A 13,508-nucleotide genomic window follows, 5' to 3' on the forward strand; every position below is an offset into this window, starting at 1 on the left:
GTCTAGTCTATAGTCTAGTCTAGTCTAGTCTATAGTCTAGTCTATAGTCTAGTCTATAGTCTAGTCTATAGTCTAGTCTATAGTCTAGTCTATAGTCTAGTCTATAGTCTAGTCTATAGTCTAGTCTATAGTCTAGTCTATAGTCTAGTCTATAGTCTAGTCTATAGTCTAGTCTATAGTCTAGTCTATAGTCTAGTCTATAGTCTAGTCTATAGTCTAGTCTATAGTCTAGTCTATAGTCTAGTCTATAGTCTAGTCTATAGTCTAGTCTATAGTCTAGTCTATAGTTAGTCTATTAGTTAGTCTATATTCTAGGCTATAGTCTATTCTATAGTCTAGTCTTATTTTTGTCTAGTCTATAGTCTGTTATAGTTAGTCTATAGTCTAGTCTATAGTCTAGTCTAAGTCTTAGTAATAGTCTAGTCTATAGTCTTAGTCTCTTAGGTCTAGTCTATAGTTAGTCTATAGTCTGTCTATAGTCTAGCTTAGTCTAGGTCTATTAGTCTAGTCTATAGTCTAGTCTATAGTCTAGTCCTATATGTCTAGTCTATAGTTATAGCTATAGTATAGTCTATAGTCTAGTCTTAGTCTAGTCTATAGTCTAGTCTATAGTCTAGTCTATAGTCCGAGTCTATAGTCTAGGTCTTAAGGCTTATAGGCGTATGAGTAATATTAATTAAATTTTTGCTTTAATGAAAATTACTCATACGTATTGAAAAAATTGTTTTGTTGAAATAATTTCTCTTGTTTTCAACATATTTTTACCCTTTGTCTTCATTGTACTTTTTTAGGAAGTGTAATTTTAAGAGCAATAGTTTCTTCACACAAGATATTACTTATTTTCTTAAGCAAAAAAAACTTAATTTAGTTCAATGACATTTTATATTTTTGAAAATTTTATGTGCGAATAATATACATTCTTTGTTTGCCAAAAAAAATTTCATTTTCATACCATCATCATACACAACATTTGTACACTTGTAATGTCTTTTGCTGTATTTCTGCAAAGAGTTTAAAGCAAACTGAAGAAATGACAGTGGAATGTTTTTCATTAAGACAAAAACTAACGCAATTATCTTTAGTTGTTTCACCAGAAAAAGTATCAGTTCTTTTTAAAGTTCATTGCACAAAAAATTCTTCTTAAATTTAAAAATTTTGGCTTAATTCCAATTTTTGATCTCTAGTTGTTTTAGTTGCCCTTTTTTCTGCGTACAAGTTTCAATAAATCTATAATTGTATTTGTTTTGCACTTATATTATGATGGTTATTTGCTTAAGAGAATTTTGCGTAATTTATGGGAAATTAAATGACAAATATTAAATTGAGTTTAACACAAAAATAAGAAAATTATATATAAAAAACAATTTATGACATATTCTGTAAACAAAATCTTGATTGAGACGCAAAATTTGTACTAACGAAACAAACATTGTTCCCTGATTCCTTAAAAGTATTTGATGTTGAAACCTTAACGTATGTATTTCAAGACGTATGAGTAATAAATTCACTTGAAATATTTTAATAAGGAATAATATTAAGTATACGCTGTGGCGTTTTAACACTACGAATTTCTGTTTTTTATATTTCTTGAAACCTCCCCCATTAACTCCCCTTTAAGAAATCTACGATTTCTCTTTTAAGGACCTTTTAATAAATCAAACCAAAACATTTATCAAACTAACAAAATATAAACAAAAGTCTAAATAAAAACTAATACGTAAAAATAAGACATAAACAATAATAAATATTCCTAGTGATGAGTTTACTATTATCTTTGTTTGTTAAAGAAATAAAAACCCCCTCCACTCCTATGTCAAAGAAAAATAAAAATCTCCAGCCTCTGAACAAACGAAGAACATTAGTTTTTCGAACACCTCTACGTCATCGAAAGCACATTAATGTTAGAAAAAAATGATTTGTTTAAATGCGTATTACAATAGAACTTGAAAAGAAAACAATTTGCTTTGAATGGGGTCCTTTTTTTGCTAAAATTATCCAGAAATAGAAATATCATAAATAATGTTAAGTAAACAAATAAATAAAATGAATAATAGAATAAATGAGAAAATAGAAAATAATAGAAATGATAAATGATTATAAATATCAATGGCTTTTTACACATGATTTTGTTGACGATATTATTTTTTACAATTTAAATAAAGATTCGAATAGTATAGGCTGGAGTCAAGGCGGAATTCCTAACAATAGTCCGGACTATAGTCCAGAGTTTACACTATAGACCAAACTATTGCTTAGACTATACACTCTAGACTAGACTATAGTTTAGAGTATAGACTAGACTATAAAATAGACTATAGATAAGACTATAGACAAGACTATTGTTTAGTATACATACTAAACAATAGACTAGACTATAGACTAGACCATAGAATAGACTATAGAATAGACTATAGACTATACTATAGACTAGACTATAGACTAAACTATAGACTAGACTATAGACCAGACTATTGAGTAGACTATAGACTAGACTATAGACTAGACTATATACTATACTATAAACTAGACTATAGACTACACTATAGACTAGACTATAGACTAGATTAGAGACTAGACTAAAGACTAGACTATAGAGTAGACTATAGACTAGACTAAAGACTAGACTATAGACTAGACTATAGACTAGACTATAGACTAGACTATAGATTAGACTATACTATAGACTAGACTATAGACTAGACTATAGACTAGACTATAGACTAGACTATAGACTAGACTATAGACTAGACTATTGACTAGACTATAGACTAGACTATAGACTAGACTACAGACTAGACTATAGACTAGACTATAGACTAGATTATAGACTAGACTATAGACTAAACTATAGACTAGACTATAGACTAGACTATACACTAGACTATAGACTAGACTATACACTAGACTATAGACTAGACTATACACTAGACTATACACTATAATATACACTAGACTGTAGACTAGACTATAGACTAGACTATAGACTAGACTATAGACTAGACTATACACTAGACTATAGACTAGACTATACACTAGACTATAGACTAGACTATAGACTAAACTATATACTAGACTATAGACTAGACTATTGACTAGACTATAGACTAGACTATAGACTAGATTATAGACTAGACTATAGACTAGACTATAGACTAGACTACAGACTAGACTATAGACTAGACTATAGACTAGATTATAGACTAGACTATAGACTATAGACTAAACTATAGACTAGACTATAGACTAGACTATACACTAGACTATAGACTAGACTATAGACTAGACTATAGACTAGACTATAGACTAGACTATAGACTAGACTATAGACTAGACTATAGACTAGACTATAGACTAGACTATAGACTAGACTATAGACTAGACTATAGACTAGACTATACACTAGACTATACACTATACTATACACTAGACTGTAGACTAGACTATAGACTAGACTATAGACTAGACTATACACTAGACTATAGACTAGACTATACACTAGACTATAGACTAGACTATAGAATAGACTATACACTAGACTATAGACTAGACTATACACTATACTATACACTAGACTATAGATTAGACTATAGACTAGACTATACACTAGACTATAGACTAGACTATACACTAGACTATAGACTAGACTATAGACTAGACTATACACTAGACTATAGACTAGACTATACACTATACTATACACTAGACTATAGACTAGACTATAGACTAGACTATACACTAGACTATAGACTAGACTATACACTAGACTATACACTATACTATACACTAGACTGTAGACTAGACTATAGACTGGACAATAGACTAGACTATAGACTAGACTATAGACTAGACTATAGACTAGACTATAGACTAGACTATAGACTAGACTATAGACTAGACTATACACTAGACTATACACTAGACTATACACTAGACTATACACTAGACTATACACTAGACTATACACTATACTATACACTAGACTGTAGACTAGACTATAGACTAGACTATAGACTAGACTATAGACTAGACTATAGACTAGACTATAGACTAGACTATAGACTAGACTATACACTAGACTATACACTAGACTATACACTAGACTATACACTAGACTATACACTAGACTATACACTAGACTATACACTATACTATACACTAGACTGTAGACTAGACTATAGACTAGACTATACACTAGACTATACACTAGACCATACACCTGACTGTAGACTAGACTATAGACTAGACTATAGGCAAGACCATACTATAAACTAGATTACTCAACTTACCCTTCTAAATAACATTAATAAAATAATATTAAAATCCATAACAAAATAAAACAGCAAAGTTATAATTCTAATCGTTATTAACGTTTAATTAAAGGTTTCCTATTTATGAAACATCATTTATTAATTTCCAGAGAAAAATTTCATTATTTTATTCCCTTTATCGCCTTTAAACAAGTGGGTGAAAGAACAAGCATTTTAATAATAAAATTTATTAACATTTTAACTGTTAATGGTGCCCTTAAGCCTCATTAAGTAAAATGTATTGTTTTCTTTTTTTTCTCGATGAGATGTTATTGGTGGTGATAAACAATAATTCAAAAATGAATGTATAATCATTTGCAAATAAATTACTAACAAAAAGCACGAAGAGAAATAAATACAAGGAAATCATCATATACAAGCCAGCATACATAGTCTATCGCCTTAACGCACATTTAAGAAGAAAACTGCCGACAAAAACCAACCATGATTCCAGGAAATCTTTTTTAGTGTGTGGCGGAATCTCAAGGCTTTAGGAAGAGCGAAAGAGAGTGAGAATTGGGGAGAGTAGTTGAAAATACCAAAAAAAATAACACTGTTTTACGTACCCTTAGACGTATGAGCAATAAATTTCTTTTTAATGTTTAAGTGTAAAATATATTAAGTATACGTTGTGTTATTTTTATTTGTAAAACGAAATGAATTGCAAAGGAATTTGTTAATATGTAAAAGAAGAGGACAAGGAACAAGCAAACTAGAAAACAATCTAGACTATAGAGTAGACTATAGACTAGACTATAGACTAGATTATAGACTAGACTATAGACCAGACTATAGACTAGACTATAGACTAGACTAGACTATAGATTAGACTAGACTATAGACAAGACTAGACTATAGACTAGACTAGACTATAGACTAGACCAGACTAGACTATAGACTAGACTATAGACTAGACTATAGACTAGACTATAGACTAGACTATAGACTAGACTATAGACTAGACTATAGACTAGACTATAGACTAGACTATAGACTAGACTATAGACTAGACTATAGACTAGACTATAGACTAGACTATAGACTAGACTATAGACTAGACTATAGACTAGACTATAGACTAGACTATAGACTAGACTATAGACTAGACTATAGACTAGACTATAGACTAGACTATATACTAGACTATAACTAGACTATAGACTAGACTATAGACTAAACTATAGACTAGACTATAGACTAGACTATAGACTAGACTCTAGACTAGACTCTAGACTAGACTATAGACTAGACTATAGACTAGACTATAGACTAGACTATAGACTAGACTATAGACTAGACTATAGACTAGACTATAGACTAGACTATAGACTAGACTATAGACTAGACTATAGACTATAGACTAGACTATAGACTATAGACTAGACTATAGACTAGACTATAGACTAGACTATAGACTAGACTATAGACTAGACTATAGACTAGACTATAGACTAGACTATAGACTAGACTATAGACTAGACTATAGACTAGACTATAGACTAGACTATAGACTAGACTATAGACTAGACTTTAGACTAGACTATAGACTAGACTATAGACTAGACTATAGACTAGACTATAGACTATAGACTAGACTGTAGACTAGACTATAGACTAGACTATAGACTAGACTCTAGACTAGACTATAGACTAGACTATAGACTAGACTATAGACTAGACTATAGACTAGACTATAGACTAGACTATAGACTAGACTATAGACTAGACTATAGACTAGACTATAGACTAGACTATAGACTAGACTATAGACTAGACTATAGACTAGACTATAGACTATAGACTATAGACTAGACTAGACTAGACTAGACTATAGACTAGACTAGACTATGACTAGACTATAGACTAGACTATAGACTAGACTATAGACTAGACTATAGACTAGACTATAGACTAGACTATAGACTAGACTATAGACTAGACTATAGACTAGACTATAGACTAGACTATAGACTAGACTATAGACTAGACTATAGACTAGACTATAGACTAGACTATAGACTAGACTATAGACTAGACTATAGACTAGCTATAGACTAGACTATAGACTAGACTATAGACTAGACTATAGACTAGACTATAGACTAGACTATAGACTAGACTATAGACTAGACTATAGACTAGACTATAGACTAGACTATAGACTAGACTATAGACTAGACTAGACTAGACTATGACTAGACTATAGACTAGACTAGACTATAGACTAGACTATAGACTAGACTATAGACTAGACTATAGACTAGACTAGACTAGACTAGACTATAGACTAGACTATAGACTAGACTATAGACTAGACTATAGACTAGACTATAGACTAGACTATATACTAGACTATAGACTCGACTATAGACTAGACTATAGACTAGACTATAGACTCTACTATAGACTAGACTATAGACTCGACTATAGACTCGACTATAGACTAGACTATAGACTCGACTATAGACTAGACTATAGTCCAGACTATAGCGCAAACTATATACCAAAATATAGTCCAGACCACAAACTAGACTATAGTCCACATTATAAACTAGACTATAGTCCAGACTATAGACCAGACTCTAGACCAGACTTTAAGATTACAGTCTAGACAATAGACTATAGTGTAGTCAGTCCAGACTATAGTCCAGACTAGAGACTATAGTGCAGACTATAGACTAGACTAAAGTCCAGACTATAGACCAGACTGTAGTCAAGATTATATTCTATAGTCCAGTCTATAAACTTGACTTTAGTCCAGTCTATAGACTAGACCATAGTCCATAATATAGACTAGGCTATAGTCCAGAATATAGACCAGACTATAGTCCAGAATAAAGACTAGACTATAGTCCAAACTGTAGTACATATTATAAACTAGACTATAGTCCAGACAATAGACTAGACTTAAGTCCAGACTATAGCGCAGACTATATACAAAAATATAAGTGACATTATGAATATCAATTTAACTGGGTTTCATCCTTAACGGAGTTCCCCCCAAAATACTGAATACCACAGCTTCTACTATATATTCCTTTACATTTGAGGGTTGCTTTGCCAACTTTATATATATTTCGCATTAATGAAATATTCAAAGAATCCACAAAAATAAAGGAAAATAATATGCCAAAAATTATGATTGATATAAATAACTGAAATATAAATATTTATATGGAAAAACATTTCATTCACCAAAAAAACCAATGACAACTGACATTAAAAGAAAAGCAATTACATTATAAGTAAAATTTCTTGAAAACCACAATATTTCCCCCAAATATTTATGTTAATGTTTATTTTTGTTAATGGAATTACATATTTATACTCTTTTCAGCTAAAGTTTTAATGGGTGCAAAATTTCCAAAAATAAACATATCCTTTTGCTATTAATATATTTATGAATCCTTTTAGTAGAATGTAGTAGTGTGTATGTGTATTTAAATTGAAGCCGTTGTACAATTTAAATAAAAACGTTTTAGAAGTGAAAAATAAACTTGTAATTATTTTGTAATGGAAATGGCGCCATTCGTTGGTATATTGCAGAGAGTATAAACTCAAATTAAAATCAAAATTAATGTGACATTTGTTTGCTTGTTGTAAAAACAAACCGAATATTAATGTTAAGTGAAAAAAAGGCGAAAAAGATAGCAGAGATAGACGACATACTGAGTTAGATAGAATGACTGGCAAACAATTTGCAGACAAATAAATAAATTATAAGGTTTTAAAAGTTGAAAAGAAGATAAAGAAACTGAAATTGATATTAATTTGAAGAAAGCAGGTTAAACTTTTGAAAAAATAAATGATAAAATCTTTTAAACATTTTGGACTTTTCAAATGTTTTTTTTTATTTAATACTTTCTATTTACTAATATTTTTTGCACAATTTTCACTTCTTAGTAAAAAGTACTTTTTTTGGTACCAAAAGTTTTGAGTTGTTGATCATTATTTTTTAACAAAATAAAACAATTTAAAGTGAATTTTTCAAACATTTCACTTTTTTTCAAAAAGTACTTTTTTTGGTACTAATTTTGTTTAAAGGCCAACATCAATTAAGTTCTTCTTTATTATTTATTTTTTACTGTTTATTTCAATTATTTTAAATTTTTTTAACATTTTGGGCATTTTTTAAAAAAGTACTTTTTTTGTACCAAAATTTTTGGAACCAAAAGTACCAAAATAGTGGTTTCTAGTTATTTTTAGCAAAATAAAACATTTAAAATTTAAATTTTCAAAAAATGATCAGTTTTTTAAAAAAGTACTTTTTTGGTACTATTTTATTTTTAAGGCCAAAATCAATTAAATTCTTCCTTTCCATATTTTATTTAACATTACCTTCAATTATTTTTAATTTTTTAACAAAATTTTCCCATTTTTAGCATTTTTAGAAAAAAAATACTTTTTTGGTACCAAAATTTTTGGCGCCAAAAGTACCAAAAAATAACTAATTTTTATTAATTCTTAACAAGAAATCAATTAAAATTTTCAAAAAATTTTGATTTTTTTAAAAAAAGTACTTTTTTGGTACTAAATTTTTTTTAGACCAAAATTAAAAAAATTGCAGTTTTTCACATTTCCTATATTAAATATTACAATTATTTTCCATTTCTTAACATATTGCGTACAACATTGAACATTTCTTTAAAAAGTACTTTTTTGTTACGTTTTTGTACAAAACTTTTTGAAACAAAATGTACCAAAAAATTTAATTTATAAATAATTTTAACAAAAAAACATAAAATTTTCTATAAATTTATATTTCTTTAAAAAAAGTACTTTTTTGGTACTTATATTATAGTTATTTTTTTTTTTTTTTTTTTTTGAAAAAGTACTTTTTGTATACAAAAATTTTGAAAGAAAACTTTATTAACCCCTTGAAATCTATTTGAAATTTTATTTAATTTAATAACTGTTTAAACATTTTCCCTATATTAAGCTTTTTCTTAAAAAGGTACTTTTTTGCAACAATTAGGTACCAAAATAACTTTATGCTTACTTTTACCTAAAATTTTGTTAACTAAAACTAACACAATTTTGTTACTTATCGTAGATTTTATAAATTTCTTTTAAATTGTACTTTTTGGGTGCACTCCTTAAAAAGGTACTTTTTTGGTACCAATTTCAATTTTAGAAAACTTCAACTAAAAATTTTTATAGCAAACTATACAAAACTTGTGTCCTATATTATTACTGTTACAATTTCATTATTTCTAAAGCCATTTATACAAGATTTTTTAAAAATTCTCTTACTTTCTTCTTAAAAAGTACTTTTTAATAACAATTTCAGAGTACTTTGAGCTAAAATTTTGTTAATAAAATGTTATTAACTTGTGTTTTTTATTAACAGTTTTTAAATTTCATTATTTTTATCCAATTTTAAGCGGTAAATTTTGAAAATTTCTTAAAAAGTTTATGTTTTCTTTTAAAAGGTACTTTTTTGGTACCTATTGCTAAATCAGTACCTATAGAACTAAAATTTTCATAGCAGAATACTCAAATCTTGTGTTCTTTAATATTAGTTTAACAATTTCACTAATTCTATTACAATATAGCCTTTAATTATTTTAAATTACTTTAAAAAGTTAATTTTTGTTTGAAAAAGTACTTTTTTTAGTACCAATATCATTTTTAGCCTTCTTGAAGTTAAAATTTGTATACCAAAATGTATTAGGCTTGTGTCCCCTGTTAAAGAATTTTCAAATTCGTTAACATATTCCTAAATGATTCCCCATTTTGTGAAATTTTCTTAAAAAAGTACTTTTTTTGCACAATTCTCAAAGCCCACATTGATCTAAATTTTTGTGACCAAAATGAGATAAACTTGTGTCCTTTATTGGTAGTTTTAAAGTTTCATTAATTCTATACCATTTTAAACTCTTATATTTGTAAAATCCTATTAAAACCTATTTTTTCTTAAAAAAAGTACTTTTTTGGTACCAATTTTAATTTCAAGCTAATTTAACCTAAAATTTTGTGACCGAAATGTAGTAAGTTAGTGTTCTTTATTGTTAGCTTTAAAGTTTGATTATTTATATGCCATTTTTAGCCCTAATTGTTGTTGATTTCTTTTCAAACTTATTTATTTTTTTTTTTTTTTCTTGTGAAAAAGTACATTTTTGGTACTAATCTCAAAATCCGTCCACATTGAGCTAAAATTTTGTTACCAAAATTTTTATTGTTAGCTTTTATTTTTCATTAATTATATCCCATTTTAAGCTCTAATTTTTGTAAATGTTTCTTAAAACTTATATTTTCTTTTAAAAAGTACTTTTTTGGTACTAATTACCATTTTAACCTAATTTAAACTAAAACTATGTTACCAAAATGTGTTAAACTTGCGTCCTTTATTGTTGCCCTTAAAGTTTCATTAATTATATCCCATTTTAAGCCCTATTTTTTGTAAATCCCCTTTAAAACTTCCTTTTTCCTTTAAAAGTACTTTTTTGGTACTAATTACCATTTTAACCTAATTTGAACTAAAACTATGTTACCAAAATGCGTTAAACTTGCGTCCTTTATTGTTGCACTTAAAGTTTCATTAATTATATTCCAGTTTAAGCCCTAATTTTTGTAAATTCCCTTTAAAACTTCCTTTTTCCCTTTAAAAAGTACTTTTTTGGTACCTATTTCAAAATCAGCCAAATTTAAGGCAAAATTTTATTAGCAAATATGGTTAACTAGTGTCCTTTATTGTTAGTTTTAAAACTCCCTTCATTTACACTCAATTTTTACCCTATTCTCTTAAATTTCCTTACAAAAAGTAGCTTCATCCTTAAAAAGGTACTTTTTTTGGTACCAATTCCGATTTCTGCCTACCTTGAACTAAAATTTTGTTATGGATCTGTTGTAAACTTGTGTCCTTTCAAATTTCTTAAAATTTTATTACGATTTTCCTAAATTATGTCCATTTTCAACTTTTCCCCTTTAAAAAAGGTACTTTTTTTGGTACCAATTTCGATTTCAGCCTATTTTGAACTAAAATTTTATCATGTAACATTAATAAATCTTAGTCCTTTAAAATTTCTTTTTATTTTATTAAGATTTCTATTATATTATATTCATTTTTAACTTTTTCCCTTTAGAAAGGTACTTTATTTGGTACCAATTTCGTTTTGAACTTTCTTTAAACTAAAATTATGTTATGAAACTATTGGAAACTTGTGTCCTTTTAAATTTTTTATTATTTTATTAAGATTTTCCCAAGTTATGTCCATTTTTAGGCTTCCCCTTTTTAAAAGTACCTTTTTTAGTACCAATTTCAATTTTGCACTATTTTAAGCCAAAAATTGAGTTTTAAAATGTTGTAAACTTGTGTCCTTTAGTAAAAATTTTCTAAATTTGTTTACTTTTTTTCCAAATGTTGCTCTTTTCTTTAAAAAAGTAACTTGTTTTGTTAATTTTGCCTCCTTTAACCCTAAACTAAGCAATTTGTTGCCTTAAAATTGCAAAGTTTGGGTTTTTAATTTAAAAATGTTTTAGTTATATTAAAAAAGTCTTTTATTGTTGCGCATAAGGGATTGTTAGCCGGTTTTTTTTGGTTGATTTCTTATTGTCAAACAAAAAATCTATTAAAATTTTAATCCTCCTTAATAAATGAGGACGACTTTTATGGTCGTGGTTTTCTAGCTTTTTTTGCAATTTAAAATAATAATACAATATAGAAAATTAAAAAGCCCTAAAGTATGTTACATAGTTTTGTTCAACGTTTTTGTCGTTTCTTGCAATGTGCTCATTAAATAATACATCATCAAATAATCCCTTAAGGATACGAACTAAAGCTACGGTAGCAACTGACAAAAACACTTTGTTAGAGTGTTTGTGTGTGTGCGGTTAGGAATTGGGATTTTTTTTTAGAATAAACTATAAAAATAATGTTTTTTGCACACACCAAAAAAAACTGAAAGGAAACTCCCTAAAAAACACACCTTTAGAAAAAAAACACAGTTTGTTATGTTTAAAAGGAAAAATTGTAATTTAAATAAATAAAATACAATAAAACTAGAAAAATAATCTTTAAAAAAAGGATTTTGTTAAAGGAAATTTTCTTTTTTTTTTTGCTTTTCTTAGTAGTGGAACTATGACTCACTCACCTTCATCTTCACCATCCATATCGATATCATTGAATTCCGTTAATTCGGCTTTATTATATGATTGTATTTGTTGTTTCAGCAATGAAACATTCTCCTTGGCTGGCGATACGGTGGATTGTTTAGAATTGGCCGAGGATTTCGAGGAGTGATTAAGGCTGTTATCGCCAGCACCACCACCACCATTCGAGATGAGGGAATTTGTTTTCGAATGCTGATGGTTTGAGGCTGAGTTCGTCTGTGAGGTTTGTTGTTCGCCGGAAACCGCACCCTTTTGTTGTTGGGCATCTTCATTATTTGTGTTTTGTTCACAAGTGTTATTATCATCATTTTGGGCCGAACCGTTAACGGCATTGTTGGAACCTTCTTTGGTTTTTAATTCCTGACTAGTATTACAACCCATATTTTTGGTTTTATTTTAACAAAGAAACCTTTTTCTTTTGTAATAAAAAACACTTTTTCTTTAAAAATTTATAAAATTTTATTTAAATTTTCTTTTTTTGCTCGCTTAATTTTTTATTTATTTTAATGTTGCTGTTGTTTATCTTTTACAAATTATCTATAATTTGCCTAGGCAACGTTTAATTTAATGAAATTGTTTAATCAATTTTTTTCTTTTTAATGTCACCTTTAAACAAAACTTTTTTTGTTTTAAATCTTTTTTGAAATTATTTAAAATCTTTCAATTCAATTGTTTTAAATCTTTTTTGAAATTATTTAAAATCTTTCAATTTTACACATTATAATTTTGTTATAATTTGAATTTAGAAACCGTTTTATTTAAGGGACAGTTAAAGTAAATACTTGGTAGTAGTTAGCAGTGTTTAGTTAACCAGCACAAGAAATTTGTTTTTTTTTTTCTATTTTCCTTATTTGTATTTTCATAAAAAGCGTCTATACTCTACTAGTTAACGGCTAAAAATAAACTAAATGTTTGCAAAGAAAATTTCCCACAGGATAACCTTTAAAGCAGACACACACACACAAACACTTACCAACTCATACACTCAGCAGCAAACCGTATAATTCTCTTTTACACTCTCCCCCAAGGCACACACTCAACCTAACATTTAATAACAAATACCGCTACAATGCTAGAAATAATAACGTT

At 28.1% G+C, this 13,508-nt stretch overlaps 1 protein-coding gene across 1 annotated transcript in view; it reads right to left on the minus strand.

Moving 5' to 3' along the window:
• Positions 1-13,304, minus strand: part of LOC119607646 (uncharacterized protein DDB_G0288805-like) — a gene marked incomplete at its 3' end in the record, with an annotated part of 101,269 nt that extends 87,965 nt beyond the window's left edge. Inside the window, exon 1 of the mRNA XM_037961645.1 lies at positions 12,401-13,304. Within this exon, the coding sequence (XP_037817573.1) occupies positions 12,401-12,800 (400 nt within the window). The remainder of the gene's footprint in view (positions 1-12,400) is intronic.
• Positions 13,305-13,508: the final 204 nt, after the last annotated feature.

This window comes from Lucilia sericata, unplaced genomic scaffold, assembly GCF_015586225.1.
Source record: "Lucilia sericata isolate MDLA Ls3-8-SP2 unplaced genomic scaffold, ASM1558622v1 Contig000721F_arrow, whole genome shotgun sequence".
In the NCBI taxonomy this organism is placed as follows: domain Eukaryota; kingdom Metazoa; phylum Arthropoda; class Insecta; order Diptera; family Calliphoridae; genus Lucilia; species Lucilia sericata.